Raw genomic sequence first — 19,358 nt, forward strand, 5'->3', positions numbered from 1 at the left:
GTAATGAGCCACTAAATTAGAAATATCTTTGTTCTAATAAGTCTTGCAACACACAATAAAAAGGCCACCTTTTTTTTGCATAAAATAAATGTTCTGAATGGAAATTTTCACCAGATATTTCTCTCCAACAGAAATTGGTAAGACTTGAAAGAGATAGAAAAGAGAATGACGAGCTAGCAAAAGGTGTATTAATGTCCCTTCCTTTGCTCAATGATCTTTTACTTGTTTTTACTTCTTAAAAAAAAAACTTCAGAAGCAACATCTGTGGGTATTGTTTCCTTAATGCAAATTCCTTGAGGAAAGTAACCTCATAAAAATAAAAATGTTTTATATTTGTGGAGTATTTAACGTGTTTGCATGTGCACTGTTTAATCTCATGCAGCCATATAAAACAAAGAGGATCAGCAGCCCCGCACTGCACAATGGATGTGCCTGGGCAACAAGGACTTAAAAATAAGACAACATGCCCTGTGCTGTAGGAACACAGTCTGGTCAAGGTACATAAATAATACATGTAGATACCAATTAAATGAGAGGAATCTCTACCTATAAAAGCCTAAGCGACCTTTATGACCGAACGACTGGAACGACCAGTCAACCGGTCGCTATGATGTGCACTGGCCACCAGGGAGCAGACGCTCAACACGGGAGCTGCCCCCTGGTGGTCAGTGCGCTCCCACAGCGGGAGCGCTGCTCAGCCAGAAACTGGGCCGACAGCTGGTGATCACAGCTGCAGCAGTGAGAGCCTCTCCCACCTCCGTGGCAGTGCTAGGGGAGGGGGGGGCAGGGGGGTGGGAGGGGGGGGGCGGCAGCAGGTGCAGCGGGGCTGGGATGAGCAGCAGCAGCGCTGCACCCGGCTCCCAGCTGAGGCTCCTCCCTGGCCACCTGCCACTTCGGCTGCTACATCCCATGAGGGGTCCTGGATTGTGAGAGGGCATAGGAAGGACCCCACCCATGCATAAATCCGTGCACTGGGCCTCCAGTACATTTATAAATAAATGAAGGGCTCTGAAGAGCCTCAGACTGTCCATGGCCTGGCCTGGCCGAGAGAACCAGCCCTTTGTCCCAGGGCAAGGAGACAGCAACTAACAAAACTGAAATTCGCCTCTGTGCCCTTTCCACTCCCTAACACCCAAAGAGTTCTGGTCCCACAGGGCACGTAGCAGCACTGGACAGTGACTGGTGAGAAAGTAACACTTCGGCCTTCCTTGTTGAACACAAAGCAGCAGATTGTTGAGGAGCCAAGGTCAGACAGAATCACTTGAAGTCTATCTAAGCCCTAGTACTTCTCTCGTTTCTCACAGATAAGCATATTCACTTTTCCTGCCAGTTCCTCTGAATAGTGCAGGAATACTAGGACAAAAAGATGTCAATAAGGTAAAATCATGTAAAAGGTACATACCTACCATGATGACTGGCAGCCAGATTGTGACCTTCATTATCTAAAACTTATCTCTCAAAATAACTTACACGAAACACAAGTCTGAATATAGATACAAACCATGCAGAAGAGGGGAGCCATGTATAGGTTTTCTGCGGAAATGGCGTCTGAAGACTGATTCAAGCTTCAGGTGCTATTTCAAGGCATCGTGTTTTGAAAGCCATGAAGGCCAGAACTGAGAAGTTTCATATTTACCTAATCATACCTTTCATTCCTTTCTCTTACTCAGTATTTAGTATGCAGATTCTTTAAGTCCAATAAATCAAAGTGCTTCCCACTCAGTGCCTTCAGCTTCTGCCTGGCTACCCCCAAGGACCTCACAATTAGTCTCTGGATATTAAAATGCATATGCACGGGGAAGACTGTGATTTCAAAGAATTTTAGGTCAGAAGTTGCTCTACCAAATGGGAACAGAATTAAAAGCTACTCCAAAAAAATGATCTAGGTAATAAAATATTTATACTTTAAAATGTCTATACCAATTAGCAGAAATATTTATTAGGTGCACCATAATTCTCAAGAGAAGCCTCAGTTTGGTGAGTATCACTATGCTGAAGGTTAATAACCAACTGTACTATCTTTATAACGAGCAGTGAAACCCAGCTTACTACTGCCTATTACTACATTTAAAATCAATAATTGTAACATGAAGACCTGGGGCAGGGGCGGGGGGTGAGGGGGGGGGTAGTCTGGAGGGGGTCAAAGGGGGAAATAAGGGGACATATGTAATACTTTCAACAATAAATACTTAAATAATAATAATAATTGCAACATAAAAATTATTGCACAACACGCTCAAGTTACTGGCATTTAAAATCTTAAATATCTTCTTTTTACTCCTAGTCTTTAATCATTTCTCCTTTTCTGATTACCCGGCAAAGAAATTCATTTCAGACACAGTTTGCCAACATGTTATTCCTCGCAAACAGGCCACTTCCCTGCACAATCACATGTACTTTAAAGACACACTATCAGAATTCCTATATTTCTAAATAAATGCCCATATTGGTTTTTACTTACAAATAGTAAATTCTTTTTTGAAAACCAAATTTAAATTCATATCAATGTAAAACTAATGTGACATACATTAATATATGCTTTAAAATAATAAGAAAAATTGGTTACCATATTTGTAATTTCTGAATGGTGGTGGCAGGCTGATCCTTAAAGGAATATCTATAAGAAAAAGATCATTTTTATTATAAAAAGTATATGCAGTCTTTTGGTTCTGTACTCCCATACCTCCAGTCTAAACTACTTTAAAAAAAAACAAAAAAACAACTGATGGGGCACAAAACAAAGCTGACATCCTGGCAAGGTCCAAGGTCATGTGAAACAAGGAAACCACTGATGAGATCCGAGCTGCTACCAGCTGAGCCAAGAATTCAGCGACACTACTGAATAAACTGGCATTTTAGTAAACACTAGAGGGCCGGTGTACGGATTCATGCACATTGAAAGGAAATTAATTAGAAGAAATATTTTAGAGGCCAGGAAGGGACCGCGGGAGGTTGGCTCCAGGGTGTGTCTGGCCTGTCTGGCCCAGTCCCAATTGGGGCCAATCAGAGCTGGGGAGGGACCATGGGAGGGCTCCAGGGCATGTCCGGCCTTCTCACCCAGTCCCAATCTGCCGGACCCCAGCAGCAAGCTAACCTACCGGAATGTCTGCCCCCTGGTGGTCAGTGCGCATCATAGTGACTGGTGAAAAGTTGGACACTTAGCTATATTAGGCTTTTATTTTATAGGACAATCTCACCTATGTACATTTGAAATACAGAGTTCACATGTATGACATTATCTTTTTATATAGTTGATGTTCGTTTAGCATGTAAATCTGGGAACCCCTTGAGAGTCTTTGGCCCATAGTGGAAACCAATGATCTAGAACAATCTTAATTCTCTTACCAAAATTCAGATAACTCAGCAAAGAAAACAAAAACAGAGCAAATATTCTTTTTAAAACAGTATTACAAACATCGATATTAGCTTTAACTAATAACATCTGATGCTACAACCCTACAGAGGGCAATTTGGTAATATACATCAAAAATAACATGTGCATCCATTCCACTTAGAGAATTTATCATATAGACTTTGCAGACACCTGTGTGTATACATACAAATGTAGGAACTTTAGCTTGTTTAAAATAGCAAATGCTTAGAAAAATCCAAAAGTCCTTCACTGGGGGTACTTGTCAAATAAATTAGAATATGCCCAAACAATGAAACATTTTTCAAATGTAAAACAATCAAAAAAAGGAGTAGGAAGCTCTCTACTAATATAAGATCTTCAAGACATGTTGACAGCAAAGAAGGCATAAAGTTGAACATTATTTTTAATAAGCCACATTTTGAGTAAAAAGAAAAAATAAGAATATATGTTTGCATTGCTTATACTTTGATGGGAGGGAGCATGCTGTACTGGTCAGATAGAGAACGTAAGTGAGAAGAAGACTTTCACTCTATTCCCTTTTATATTTTGATCTTAAAACTGCATGAATGTGTTACCTATTAAAGTAAACTCTAAAAACCCACACATCTGAATTAGAAAATGTGTTTTTTGTTTTGTTTTTTAACGATTTGTCTTTATTTATTTTATTATTATTCTTTAATCCTCACTCAAGGATATTTTTCCATTCATTTTTTAGAGAAAGTGAAACAAAGCGGGAAAGATAGAGAGAAATATCGATGTGAGAGAAACACATTGATTGGTTGCCTTCTGTACACACCCTGACCAGGGCCCGGCCAGGGAGGAGCCTGCAACTGAGGTACATGCCCTTGACCTGAACCAAACCTGGGACCCTTCAGTCCGCAGGCTGACACTCAATCCACTGAGCCAAACTGGCTAAAGCAGGAAATGTGTTTTTTAAGTACATATGCTTTTTAGAGGTCAAACACATACTGAAATTAAAATACAACACATTCATTCATGTTACAGCATTTAAATTACCAGATATTTCAGGGACAGGGTCAATAAGAAGTTACCACCCAACTAGTGTTAAGCCTCAACCTATGAACCAGGAGATCAGAGTTCAATTCCCAGTCAGGGTATATCCCCAGTAGGAGGTGTGCAGGAGGCATCCAATCAATGATTTTCATCATTGATACAGTGGGGCCTTGACTTATGAGTTTAGTTCATTCCGAAACCACCGAGCTCGTTAAGGAGCTCGTTAACTCAAATTACTCTATCAACTCAATGCAAAAAATCAGCCGAGAGACAGCTGGTATCTCAAAAAACTCGTTAGTCGGGACACTCGTAAGTCAAGGCCCCACTGTATTTCTATCTTTTTCTCTCTTTCCCTTCTTCCTTCTGAAATCACTAAAAATATACTTAAAGAAGAAGTTACCAAAACAAGTCCCCACTCTTGAGAGCCCATGTTCCTGTGTAAATCCTGTAACAAAGGTATGTTCACAGCCAGGGCTACGTCTTGAGTGTGATTCTCACCTGCTGCACATTACAGTCGCTCAGCCCAGCACTAGAGCAGACTTGCAACAGGCTGGTTCCAAGAATAAATGTTTAAATATAAAATAAAAACTTCCTGAGATGATTCTGAGACAAACGAAGTTTACAGGGGCAGCCAGATGACATAAGTGAATGAAGTGGGTGAAACAGAAGGTGGCCGTGAGATCTGATAGCAATGCACCTGTGGACCCTGAGAAAGAAGATACCTACCCAGAAGGCTACTGATGGCTAACTGGTCTCAAATGTAAAAGCAGAGTCTAGCAGCCATTTCTACACAGGGGCCTCTCATGCAAACCACACTTCAGGGAGAAATCTGGACTGAACTGCCTGCCTGCACTGTGTTCCTGCCATCTGAGCCAGCCCTTATAAAGGAGTTCCTGGAATCCTATTTTAACCAATAGGATTGAGGCTTTCTCCATCCATTGGAACTGCACAGCATCTCCTATCAGCATCTTCACTAATCAATCAGGGCAGCTCCACTCTGACCAGTCAAGGCAGTGACTTTTGAACTAGTCAAACTGTGAGAATTTGGAGTCCTCATTTGCATGAGCATGAACCAATCAGGGACCAGGGGTGCAGATCTCTGTCTAGTAAACTAGCTCCCCTCTGGCCCCGAAGTGCATTTTTCCCTTCCACTGAAGACTAAAGACTGCATTTCCCTGGCTGGAGCTCAAACACCAGAGATGAAACACTAAAGACATCTCACCAGACCACAATGGAGCAGAGCACAGCAAGCAGTGTGTAGTAGACTGGCACAGAGCAAGTTGGCACTGCACGGCGCAGGGCAGAGTGAAAGAAGCAGGTGGAGCAGATCGGGGCTGCATCTCCCCAGGGCCACCTCATAGCTGTGCTGCTCCACAGCTGTGCTGCTTCACAATTGAGCCTGCCCCTTGAGTGTGTCACTCATGTATGTGTAAAGTTATAATATGGTATGTTCTGAAGCTGTCCACCAGGTGCACTGGCTCTGGGGCTTCCTGAGAGGTGCAAAGTCAGCCACTGCCTGGGGCCACCCAGCAGGAGCTACAGAGCAATCTACAGATGGCTGCTACTTGTGGTGGGCTTAGCAGAGCCCAGGGGAGGCCAAGCTGTTTTGGACCTCTTATTGCTAGGTATGGGTCACACTGACACCAGTCACTGCTTGTTTGAGAGATTTTAGCAAAGTCTAAAGCCTGACCAAGGACAGGGCATTCATATGAAAAAGCCACTGCAAACAGTTTGGGTGGGGCTTCAAATTGGATGGGGCTGAGCTCAGGGAATCACCAGGGTGGAGTGAATACAGTGAGCTAAGCTGATGGAAACGCAGATATGGCTGCTAGTCAGCTCTGCGGCTGCGGAGGCCTCCACACAGGAACAATGACCCCTGCAAGCATCCCTGTCTGAGAGAAAGCCGCTCCAATGCCAGACAATCCAGTTCCTCCCCATATGTCCCTGGATCTCCCCAAGCTGTTGCCCCAGTGCTGGAGCCCAGAGGAAGCAAGTCTATGTAAGTTCATGTGCAGGCTCTTAAAGAGGAACTGCCTGCATTTCCAGCAGCCTCACTGTCACTCAGCCACAATTCCCACTGGTTTTTAAAGCCCGAAGTTATGGGGACTTCTCTTCCCAGCTCTGGAACCCTGGGCTGGGGGTCTGGTATGGGGCTGGGACCCCAGTATGGGGCTTGGACCCCTTGATCCTCATAGGAGGCCTCTGCAGCTAAGATATCCCTCCTTATAAAAACGGCACATGTGGGTGTTGGACCAGCCTGTTCCGTGCCTCCGCCCCTCCTACCAGTCTCAGTGTGCTTTCTTCTTTACTTCTCTAGTTGTAAGACTTCCATTCAGCCGGCTTTCAGGCAATTCTCAATGATGGCTGTTCTGTATTTTAGTTGTAATTTTGATGTGGCTGTGGGAGGTGGCAAGTACTGGCGTTTACCTATGCTGCCATCTTGGTTCTCTCCTCTGGCTGTTTTTCAGATTTTCTCTTTATTACCAGTTATAAGCAATTTGATTATGATATGCTTTGATGTAGCTTTTTTAGGATTTGTTAAACTGCCTGGATATGTGGGTTTATAATTTTCACCACATTTGTAAAATTTTCAGCCATAATTTCCTCAAATAGGTCTTCTGTCTTCTTGTCCCAGATCTTCTCCTCATGGACTCCAATCCTATCTAATAACAGACAAATATGGTAATTAACCATACCTTCGTTATGCCTCCCATTGGCTAATCAGTGAGATATGCAAATTAACCCATCCAAGATGGTGGCCGGCAGCCATGCAGCTGAAGCGAGCAGGAGGCTTGCTTGCTCCAGTGATGGAGGAAGCTAAGGTTCCCTGCCTGCCGCGGCCCGGTTCTGAGCTCCAAAAGCAACAAAGTTTCAATTATAGAAGCTAAACAAACCCCAGATACCTGCTTTCAGCAGGCCGGGCCTCAGAGCTGGAGTGAGTAGGAGCCGGCTCTCAGCTCCAGTGATGGCAACAAAGTTTCAATTATAGAAGGTAAATAAATCCCAGAATAAAAAAAAAGAAAAGAAAAAAAGGAGCAGCTGGGAGCTTCGGTGGCCGGCCAGCCTGAAAACAGCCATCAGCCCCTCATCCAGGCTGGCCAGGCACCCCAGTGGGGACCCCCACACTGAAGGCGATGTGACCAGCTGCAAACAGCCATCAGCCCCTCACCCAGGCTGGCCAGGCACACAAGCGGGATCCCCACCCTGATCCAGGACACCCTTCAGGGCAAACCAGCCGGCCCCCACCCGTGCACCTGGCCTCTATCCTATATAGTAAAAGGGTAATATGCAAACTGACCCTAACAGCAGAAAGACTGGGAATGACTGGTCACTATGACATACACTGACCACCAGGGGCCAGATGCTCAATGCAGGAGCTGCCCTCCGGTGGTCAGTGAGCTCCCACATGGGAGAGCTCTGCTCAGCCACAAGGCAGACTGATGGCTGCCAGTACAGCGGTGGTGGTGGGAGCCTCTCCTGGCTCCTCAGCAGCGCTAAAGATGTCCAACTGCAGCTTAGGTCTGCTCTGCTGGCAAGTGGACATCCCCCGAGGGCTGCCAGGCTTCCAGAGGGATGTCTGATTGCCAGCTTAGGCCCAATCCCCCGGGGAGCAGGCCTAAGCCAGCAGGTGGTCATCCCCCGAGGGGTCCCAGACTGCGAGACCCCTAGTTGTGCACCGGGCCTCTAGTTACATGTATATTTGGCTACTGGAAGTTGAAGTTGCCCCATATACTCCCTATGGCTCTATTTATTTTTCTTTCAGTCTTTTTTCTCTCTGTGCTTTATTTCAGATATTTTGTGGCTAAGTTTTCATGTTTACTAATCTTTCTTATGTTCATATTATCTACATGTTAATGCTATCCAGTGTATATCCATCTTAGACATTTTATTTTCTATCTCTGGATTGTTGTTTTTTTAAAGTATTTTCCATCTTCAATATGCTCAATCTTTCTTCTACCTTCTTAACTATTTGTAATGTAGTTATTTAAAAAACTGTCTTAATTGTCCTTGCCTACTAATTCTGTCATTTGCAACATTCCTGGATTGGTTTCAAATTGACTTATTTCTCTCCTAATTATGGTTCATGTTTTCTCTTTACATGACTGGTAGGTGCTGATTTGTTGCAGGGCATTTATTGAGTGCTGGATATATTTGTATTCTTATAAACACCCTGAGCTTTGTTCTGGAACACAGTTAAGTTACTTGGCAACAGATTCTTTTGAGTCTTGCTTTTGAGCTTTGTTAGGTGGGAGCAGAGCAAAATCTAGCCTAGTGCTAATTTTTGCCTATTATATTGCAGAAATACCCTTCTAGAAACTCCACCCAGTATTTAGTTTTCCACTCTGGCTGGTGCAAACAAAACTATTCCAAGCCCTTTATGAGCTCTGAGCATGTTGCCTTCTGTTATCGTCATGTGGTTCTCTGCATGGCTTCTAGTAGTTTCCTTACACACTTGTGTTAATCTCATTCAACTGATGACTCATGCCCTCCACTTCATCCAAGCTGCTATGCATACTCAGAGCTCACGCTCTGTACAGCTCTCTATTCCAGGACTCTGCCCTGTGACTTCTCCGGGCTCCATTCCAGACTGCCAGCTCTGACTCATAAACTCATGGAACTTGCCAGGGTCTGCCTGGACTCCCTGCCCCGCCCCACGCTGTGGCCTGCACACTCTCTCCAGGCAGTAATCATAGGGGTCACCTGTTTATTTCCCCCATTGTGGGGACAACAGTTTTGTGCTACTTGATGTCCAATCTCTGAAAACCATTATTTCATATACTTTGCATAGTTTTAATTGTTTTAAAAAAATATTTTTATTGATTTCTTTAGAGAGAGGAAGGGAGAGATAGAAACATCAATGAGAGAGAAACACTGATAGGCTGTCTCCTGCATGCCCCCAGCCCTGGGGATCATGCACATAACCCGGGAATGTGCCTTGACCTGGAATGGAACCATGACTTTCTGATTCATGGGCTGATGCTCAACCACTGAGCAACACTGGCTGGCTTGCATAGTTTTTTTGGTTGTTTCAAGTAGAAGAATAAGTCCAGTCCTGTTTCTCCATCTTGGATGAAAGCAAAAGTCTGTGGCATATCTATTCCTAGTATATTCTGAAACTATTTTCCACTTTGTACTGAGTTTTCTTTCATTCTGTTTCCCCACCTTTGAACTTAACTTTGAAAATTAATGAACTTTTACAGAAGAATTCAGAATTACATAATTCTGCAAAAAAAAATTTAATATTTCATGATTGGAAAGTTCACAAGAAGGTAACCACTAACTCTACTCATTCATTTAGGTCTCCAAAAGAGGGCATCTACAGAAAAATTATTAGACAAATAAGACAACTTAATAAATATACTGCTGGCATTAGGATGCCACAAAGGAGTTTAAAATCTTGAAACACAGATCAATATAAAAATCAGTAAAGTCTGAAAAATTATTAGAATATCAATGTTTAATAAAATAACTCTTCACCTCATAGTAAAAGCTCTGAAAATAGAAGCGCTATATGTTGAAACTTATTACTAGATGCTGGACCTACATTTGAAGACTTTTAGGAAAGCACAAACACGTAAGGAAAAATAATAAATTTACTAACTCAATGGCTAACCTGTATGTGCAAGAATACCAAACACCTAATGTTAATCAGAACAATGTCCTAAAACTAATCTCATAAGGGGTTCTATCAGATATTATGGCAATATTCCAAGGTTAAGCTGTATCAAGATGCTTTTTACTTTAATTATGAAATAGCCTAAACATTAAAAGGTATGATGAACAGAACAAAAAAGCCATTGAACCCACCAACCAAGTTTAACAAATGTTTACATATTGTCATAACTGCTTCAGATCCTTTATTTCTTTTGTTAAATATGATGTGAGCACAGTTAAAACCTTCTTTCTGTCCCTCCCTAATCCCATTACCCTTGCCTTCCCAGAGCTAACCACTATTATTTAGTACACTCTCTTTGTTGTTATACTCTTATCCCATAAGGCACAGCCACAGAAAACAGTATATCTTGTGTTTTAAATTTACAGGTTGAGCATTTAAACTAAAGCATCTGTAGTACATTGTGCGGTATAAACAGAAGAGCATCACCTCCACACTGTGTTGGAAGGAATAGGACCTTTGTGAGACGATGATAATGTGCTATGACTGTGCTACTGAAAAACTAACCCATTCCTTTCTAAAAAAGAGGGGCATCAGGGAAGTGCTTCTTTACAGAAGAATGCCAGGAATCAAAGAGTAAGAAAAAAAAATCCCGATTTTGCAACACCAACGATTCATCAATAGGTGCTGAAACCACTGGAAACAAGATACGCATACAGTCTTCCTATTTACCACTCCATCCAATACTTATTGATTTGAAAGATACTTTTACAACAGAGAAATCTGGTGGACAGTATCTTAACCAAGTGGTTTCCATCTGTCTCATCAATAATGGAACATAGTGATATACAGTGTCCTGATGTGCTGAACGAGGAGGAACCACACAGATCAGGGGTCAGCAAACTATTTCTGTAACGCCGGCTAGTGAATCTTTGGGCTTTGAGCCACACAGTCACAACCACACAACTCTGCCAGTGAAGCACCACAGCACGTGAACACGTAGGTGTGGCTGTGTTTCAATAGATTTTATTTATAAAAACTGGAGGCAGGTGTGATTGGACCACAGGTTATAGTTTGTTGACCTGCAACCTACACAATAATTCTGTTGAAAATGTTTAACCTGAATTAAATAATGAGAAAACAATCAGACAAAACCAGATTATGGGACACTCTATAAAACTGACATGATTGTTCTTTTAAAAAAATCAATACAATTTAAGTCAAAATAAGGTGGGGAACTGTTCCAGATTAAAGGAGACTAAAAGACATGACTTGCTGTGTAAAGACATAGACAACCCTCATTCTTTCTAAGTAAAAGAAGCCAGTCTGAAAAGGCTACATATTGTATGATTCCTATTATATGATATACTGGAAGAAAGAAAAAAAAGCAAAACTATAGAGACGATAAGAAAGATCAGTGGTTGCTGGGAACTCGGTGGGGAGGATGAGTAAGTGAAGCACATGGGATTTTTAGGGCAGTGAAACAATTTTAACAGTGGCTACATGACATTATTCACTTGTCAAAATAGAACTTTATAGCACAGAGTGAATCTTAATGTATGCAAAGTAAAAAGCAAAAAAAAAAAAGCAAAAACATTTAGTAAGTCAGGGAATCCCAGGAAAGAATGAAGAGGGTAGCAAAACAATCTAACTGTATTACAAATACATGAAACAACCTTACTGGAAGGAATGGAAGAAAGGATGCTGACCTAAATAACTTTGGCAATAAACAGATTTTGTGAGACTAAGGCCAAAGTAAATACACAAAAGCACTGTCCCCTAGTTAATATCAAGTTGCTTCCCACAGGTTACAGATGAACAGCTCTGACACTACTGTAATGTACATGGAATTAAACAATCGAGTAAATGGGTGGACGATGATGGGAGCCAGGCTTCTCACTGTTTTAGTAAAGACCATATAATAACCCAGTTAATAATTAATTGAAAAGGAGCAAAGGACTTGTATACATGTATATAAGCCAAACCAATGGACATGGACAACGGGGGGATGGGGGTATGAGTTTGTGTGTGGGGGGGAGGTTGGGGGTTAATGGGGGGGGATGAGGACACATTTGTAATACCTTAACTAATAATAAAAAAAATAAAAAGAAAAAAGAAAAGAAAAGGAGCAAAGGGAAGGCCAAATATTATGGGCATGTCATTTAGCAGCTTTTCCAGGAAGCTACCGTTTCCAGGGGTGGGCAAACTTTTTGACTCGAGGGCCACAATGGGTTCTTAAACTGGACCGGAGGGCCGGAACAAAAGCATGGATGGAGTGTTTGTGTGAACTAATATAAATTCAAAGTAAACATCATTACATAAAAGGGTACGGTCTTTTTTTTTTTAGTTTTATTCATTTCAAACGGGACAGATCCAGCCCGCGGGCCGTAGTTTGCCCACGGCTGGTTTAGACACATGCTCATTAAAGTCTGGGTGACATAGGGAAGATACTTGTATGTCAGTCACACCTGGGAACAGGTCACTGGCCAGAGTAGGCGTGACCACTGCAAGCCTGGGAACATTTGAGATACTTAAGTTCCTAAACAGAGGAGTTTGCCCTCTTATTGTCTTGGTTGGCACTCCTGGTTTGCGAACTCTCACACTCCTACATTTGTCCACTTGGCTCACAGGCATGTGGACCCCACATACAATGAACTAATGGACTGCAACTAGCATAATGCTAAACTGGACCCAGACACTCCGGACGCTGGCTTTGCTTCTAACTCTGCTAAATCCCTAGCTGCACTTCTTCCAAGACTGGGCTAAGGGAAATGGGACTTTAGAAACTGAGGAATATAATTCCATGCAAATAAAGCTTCTACCACATCTCACCCTCCTGTGGGGGGCTCCTGAAATGCTTATTCCAGCAGCACCCCAAGAAACCCACTCCCACTAGCAACAGAGAAAAGCCATCCATGAATTTCTCCAATAAAAGGATGAGAAAGTTCAGATAAGCAAGGGGAGGAAGCTAGAATGCCCGTGTGGGGGTGGATTCGAGTTGGAAACATCAGTAAGAGCTCATGCTTAACATATAGATACAAGGGGTAACATGAAAATACGTATAGGTACGTCTAGACACACGGGTTGAAAGGTTGATATATTTCTTTTCTCTGTCGGCTGAGAGAACCGAAAAGAAAACATTAGCAAAACAAATTTACCAATATATTAAAAGGATCATACAACCATGATCAAGTGGGGTTTATTTCAGAAATGCAAGGACAGTTAAACATTTGTAAATCAATCAACATGATACATCCCATTAACAAAATGAAGGATAAAAAAATCACATCATATCAATAGAGGCAGAAAAAGCATTTGATAAAATTCAACATCCATTTAAAATAAAAACTCTCAACAAAGTAGGCACGGAGGGAACAAATCTCAACATAATAAGGGTCACAAATGACAAAAACCACAGCTAACATCATACACAACAGTAAAAAGCTGAAAGCTTTTTCTCTAAAATCAAAAACAAAACAAGGATGCCAATTCTCACCACTTTTGTTCAACACAGTATAGGAAGTCCTAGACATAGCAATTAGGCAAGTAAAAGAAATAAAAAGTGCTGTGGCTGGTTTAGCTTAGTTATTTGGATCAGTCCATGCACCAAAAGGTTGCCATTTTGATTCCTGGTCAGGGCACATGCCCAGGTTGCAGGTTCGATTCCCGGTAGGGGACAAGCAGGAGGCAACCAATCAATGTTACACTCTCACAGAGATGTTTCTCTCCCTCTCCCTTCTTCTCTCTCTAAAAATCAATCAATAAAAATATTTTTTTAAAAAATAAAAGACATCCAGATCAGTAAGAAATAAGCAAAACTATTTTTAGAAAACCCTAAAGACTTCACCAAAAAACTGTTAAAACTAATAAACAAATTCAGTAAAGTTTCAGAATACATAAATCTGTGGTGTTTCTATACACAAATAACAAACTCTTGGAACGAAAAATTAAGAAAACAAACCCACTCACAATTACATCAAAAAGAATAAAATACCTAGAAATAAATTTAACAAAGGAGGTAAAAAAAATCTATACACTGAAAACTATGAAATTCTGATGAAAGAAATTGAAGACACTAATAAATGAAAAAATATTCCATGCTCATGAATTAAAAGAATTAATATTGTTAAAATGTCCACACTATCCAAAGAAATCTACAGTCAATGCAATCCTATCAAACTTTGAATGGCCTATTTCATAGAACTTGAGCAAATAATTCTAGAATTTGTAGAGAACCACAAAAGATCCAAAATAGCTAAAGCAATCTTGAGAATAAATTTGGTAGTATCACACTTCTAATTTCAAATTATACTACAAAGTTATAATAATCAAAACAGTATGATATTAAAACAAAAACAGACACACAAAAATTGAAACAGAATTGAGAGCCTGGAAATAAACCCACACATATATGGACAATTAAAAAATGACAAAGAAGCCAAGAACATACAATGGAGAAAGGAAAGTCTCTTTAATAAATGGTGCTGGGAAAACTGACAGTCATATGCGGAAGGAAGGAATGAAGGAAGGAAGGAAGAAAGAGAGGAAGGGAGGGAGGGAGGGAGGAGGGAGGGAGGGAGGGAGGGAGGGAGAGAGGAAGGAAGGAAGGGAGGGCAGGAAGGCCACTATTGAAAGTAGACCACTATCCTAAATCATACACAAAACTTAACTCAAAATGGATTAAAGATTTGAATGTAAGAGTTAAAACCTAAAATTCCTCAAAGAAAACATATGCAGAAAGCTCCCTGACATCAGTCTTAGTGATGTGTTTGTGGATCTGACTCCAAAAGCAAGCAAAACAAAAGCAGAAATAAACAAATGGGACTACATAAAACTAAAAGGCTTCTCCAGAGCAATAAAACCCATCATCAAAATGAAAAGGCAACTTACTTATTCGCAAATCTACCCTAATATATAAAAAGCCAGGGGCTGTCATGACCGAAAAAAACGGAGGGATGACCGAACAGCAGGCTGTGTAGGGTGACAGGCTGGCGGGGGTGGGGGGGGGTAGTGAGGAACAACCAAATGATTGAACAGCAGGCTGCATGGGGCGACCAGGCCAGCAGGGGGGGGGCAGTTGGGGGCAACCAGGCTGGCGGGGGGCAACCAGGCTGGTGGGGGGGGCAGTAAGGGGTGACCAGGCCAGTGGGGGGGCAGTTGGGGGAGACCAGGCTGGCAGGGGGGGCAGTTGGAGGTGACCAGGCTGGCAGTGGGGGGCAGTTAGGGGCAATCAGACCAGCAGGCAGAGGTGGTTAAGGGTGATCAGGCTGGAAGGAGGACAGTTAGGGGTGATCAGGCAGGCAGGTGAGCAGGTAGGACCAGCAGTCCCAGATTGTGAGAGGGATGTCCTAGGATCAGGCCTAATCCAGCTGTGGGATATCCCACGAGAGGTCCCAGATTGCAGAGGGTGCAGGCTGGGCTGAAGGGACCCCCCCTCCCCCGTGCATGAATTTTGTGCACTGGGCCTCTAGTCTATATATATAAAAGCCTAAGTGACCAAACGGCCAAATGGCCGGTCAACTGGTCACTATGATGCACACTGGCCACCAGGGGACAGACGCTCAACGCAGGAGCTGCCCCCCTGGTGGTCAGTGGCTCCTACAGCGGCAGTGCCGTTCAGCTGACCAATGGGCGCCAGACACCAGGCTCACAGCTGGCGAGTGCAGCTGCGCAGTGCAAACCTGTCCTGCCTCCATGGCAGCACTACTTAGTGGCAGCAGCGGCAGGTGCAGGGGGACCGGGATGAGCAGGAGCAGCATAGCGGCAGGCCCAGGCTCCTCCCCGGCTGCCTGCCACTTCATGCACTACTATATCCACTGAGGGGTCCCGGATTGCGAGAGGGCACAGGTCAGGCTGAGGGACCCAACCAGTGCATGAATCCGTGCACCGGGCCTCTAGTATGTAATAGAGGACTAAAAATCCAAAATATATAAAGAACTCAGACAACTCAACAACAAAAGGAAGCAAATAACCCAATTTAAAAAGCGGGCAGACCCTTGACTAGTGTTGATCTATGGTTAGAACATTAGTCTGTGCACCAAAGGGGGATGGGTTCAATTCTGGTCACAGGCACGTACCTGGGTTGCAGGTTCGATCCCTGGCCCCATTCTGAGCATCAACCAATTGATGTGTCTCCACATCGCTGTTTCTCTCTTTCTCTCCCTTCCCCCTCTTTTCCACTCTCTCTGAAAATCAATGGAAAAAATATCCTCCAGTGACGATAAACAAAGAAACAAGCAAGCAAGCAGAGCCCTGGCTGATGTGGCTCAGTTGGCTGAGTGCTGTTTCATGCACCCAGAGGATGGATTCACAGTCAGGGCACATGCCTGGGTTGTACACTCGATCCCCGGTATAGGTGTGCAGGAGGCAGCAATTGATGTTTCTCTCTCTCTCTCTTCCCCTCTCCCTTCCTCTTACTCTAAAAAAAATCAATAAAAACATTTAAAAAATAAAAAGTGAGCTGAGGAGCTAAATAAGTATTTTTTCAAAGAAGACATACAGATGACCAAGAGGCACATGAAAAGATGTTCCACATCACTAATTATTAGAGAAATGCAAACCAAACCATAATGAGATATGACCTCACACTTGTTAGAATAGCTATTATCAAAAAGGCAAGAAGTAACAGTGTTGGAGAGGATGTGGAGAAAAGAAAACCCTTGTGCACTGCCGGTGGGATTGTAAATTAGTGCAGCCACTATGGAAAACAGTATAAAGATTCTTCAAAAAGTTAAGAATATAAAACTACCATGTGATCCAGCTATTCCACTTCTGTGTATTTATTCAAATACAAAAACACTAATTCAAAAAGATGTACGTATCCCTTATTCATTGCAGCATTATTTACAATAGCCAAGATACAGAAATAACATAAGTGTCCATCAATGGATGAATGGATAAAGATGTGTACAGATATACAATGGAATATTACTCAGCCATAAAAAGTATAAAATATTTCCATTGAAAACAACATGGATAGCCCTAACCGGTTTGGCTCAGTGGATAGAGGGTTGGCCTGCGGACTGAAGGGTCCCGGGTTCAATTCCGGTCAAGGGCATATACCTTGGTTGCGGGCACACCCCCAGTAGGAGGTGTGCAGGAGGTAGCTGATCGATATTTCTCTCTCATCGATGTTTCTAACTCTCTATCCCTCTCCCTTCCTCTCTGTAAAAAAACAATAAAATACATTTTTAAAAAAACCAACATGGATAGACATTAAAGGTATACTGCTAGGGGAAATTAAGTCAGAAAGAGAAAGACAAATACTTCAAGCATACCAATATTCACGCCATGGGGGTGCAGGAAGAAGAGAGGGAGCAAGAAATTGAAAACCTACTTGAAGAAATAATGACAGAAAACTCCCCTCCCTGGTGAAAGAAATAGACTGACAAGTTCAAGAAGCACAGAGAGTCCTAAACAAGATGAGCCCATAGAGGCCCACACCCAGACACATCATAATTAAAATGTCAAAGGTTAAAGACAAAGAGAGAATCTTAAATGCAGCAAGAGAAAAGGAGTCAGTTAACTACATGAGAGCTCCCTTAAGTCTGTCAGCTGATTTCCCAACAGAAACTTTGCAGCCAGAAGGGAGTAGCAAGAAATATTCAAAGTTATGAAAAGCAAGGAACTACAATGATAGCAAAGCTATCATTTAGAATTGACGATCAGATAAAGCGCTTCACAGACAAGAAAAAGCTAAAGGAGTTCATCACCACCAAACCAGTATTACATGAAATGTTTAAGGGAGAAAGGAGAAGACAAAGACGAAGACGAAGACGAAGACGAAGATGAAGAAGAAAAACTGATTAAAAATATGAACAATAAAATGGCAATACATATCAATAATTGAATATAAAAATCAAAATATATGAACAAGGAATGTAATGAACAAAATAAACTGATGAATAAAATAGAACCAGAGGCATGGAAACATGGAACAGACTGACGAATCTCAGACTGAAGGGGGAAGAGGGTGGGTGGGAAGAGATTAACCAAAAAACATATGCATATATGCATTACCCATGGACACAAACAATAGGATGGTGAAGGCCTGGGGTGGGGCAGGATCTGGGTGGAGGAGGGCAAGGGGGTGGGAAAAAGGGGTTAGACATCTCTAATACTCTCAATGATAAAGACTTTAAAAATAAAAATAATATTCAGAAAGGCAAGAAGGAATCTAAAATAACCCCCAAAAGATCATTCATCACAGAGAACATTGTGTCTGTGGGGAAATTCACTATGCCACAATGTCAAACCATCCTTCCAGCTCTCAGATGAGAGACACTAGAGCACTTGTGAATCCACTTGTCTTAATGATCCTACTGAAGCAAGGGAGGCCGTGGAGAAGAACAAGGGTGCAGTGTTTCAGAGTACAGGCTGTGTGGCTAAACTGCTGGGGTGAACTGCAGCTTTGCCTTTGGACAGTCATGTATCTTAGGCAAGTGGTGTGTGTTTTTTTCACATATTTTTATTGATTTCAGAGAGGAAGGGAGAGGGAGAGAGAATAGAAACATCAATGATGAGAGAGAATCATTGACCGGCTGCCTCCTACATGGTCCCTACTGGGGATCGAGCCCACAACCCAGGCATGTGCCCTTGACTGGAATCGAACCCGGGACCCTTCAGTCTGCAGGCCAAAGCTCTAGCCACTGAGCCAAACAAGCGAGGGCTCAGGCAAGTTTCCTAATCGCTCCATTCCTTAGTTTCTTCACCCGTAAATGGGGAATAACTCCCTAATGCAGAGGGATGTGTGAGGATAAATGGGGTAACCTAGTTCTTAGCACAGTACCTAATACATACTAATTTCACAATTACTTCAAAAACTCCTCAGTATGAAACTCCTTGGTCTTTGTATGCACACAATTCATAAAAGGTAAATATGTGGTACAGCAACCTTTCAAATGGTACAGCACCCCAATCAAATGACAAGGTAGGCCTGGGCACACACCCCAGAACTCAAAAACGTCTGTACCCCAAAAGTTCCCCTTAGAGCAGCGGTTCTCAACCTGTGGGTCACCAACCTGTGGATTGCGAACCCTGAAGGGGTCGAACAACCCTTTCACAGGGGTCACCTAAGACCATCGGAAAACACATATATAATTACATACTGTTTTTGTGATTAATCACTATGCTTTAATTATGTTCAATTTGTAACAATGGAAATACATCCTGCATATCAGATATTTACATGACGATTCATAACAGTAGCAAAATTACAGTTATGAAGTAGCAACAAAAATAATTTTATGGTTGGGGGTCACCACAACACGAGGAACTGTATTAAAGGGTCGTGGCATTAGGAAGGTTGAGAACCACTACCTTAGTCAGTGGAACACACTTCCCACATGCCAGGGTTAA

At 42.4% G+C, this 19,358-nt stretch overlaps 1 protein-coding gene across 12 annotated transcripts in view; it reads right to left on the reverse strand.

The window, feature by feature from the left end:
- CUNH2orf76 (chromosome unknown C2orf76 homolog) overlaps window positions 1–19,358 on the reverse strand; it is a 109,179-nt gene that overhangs the window by 58,162 nt on the left and 31,659 nt on the right. For 11 of the 12 annotated variants that reach the window (XM_036319124.1, XM_036319126.1, XM_036319131.1 and 8 more), the window contains one exon: window positions 2,567–2,617. The exons of the other annotated variant lie outside the window; for it this stretch is intronic. In XM_036319124.1, the coding sequence (XP_036175017.1) occupies window positions 2,567–2,617 (51 nt within the window). The remainder of the gene's footprint in view (window positions 1–2,566; window positions 2,618–19,358) is intronic. 12 annotated transcript variants of the gene reach the window in all.

This window comes from Myotis myotis, unplaced genomic scaffold (genome assembly GCF_014108235.1).
Source record: "Myotis myotis isolate mMyoMyo1 unplaced genomic scaffold, mMyoMyo1.p scaffold_m19_p_8, whole genome shotgun sequence".
Classification (NCBI taxonomy): domain Eukaryota; kingdom Metazoa; phylum Chordata; class Mammalia; order Chiroptera; family Vespertilionidae; genus Myotis; species Myotis myotis.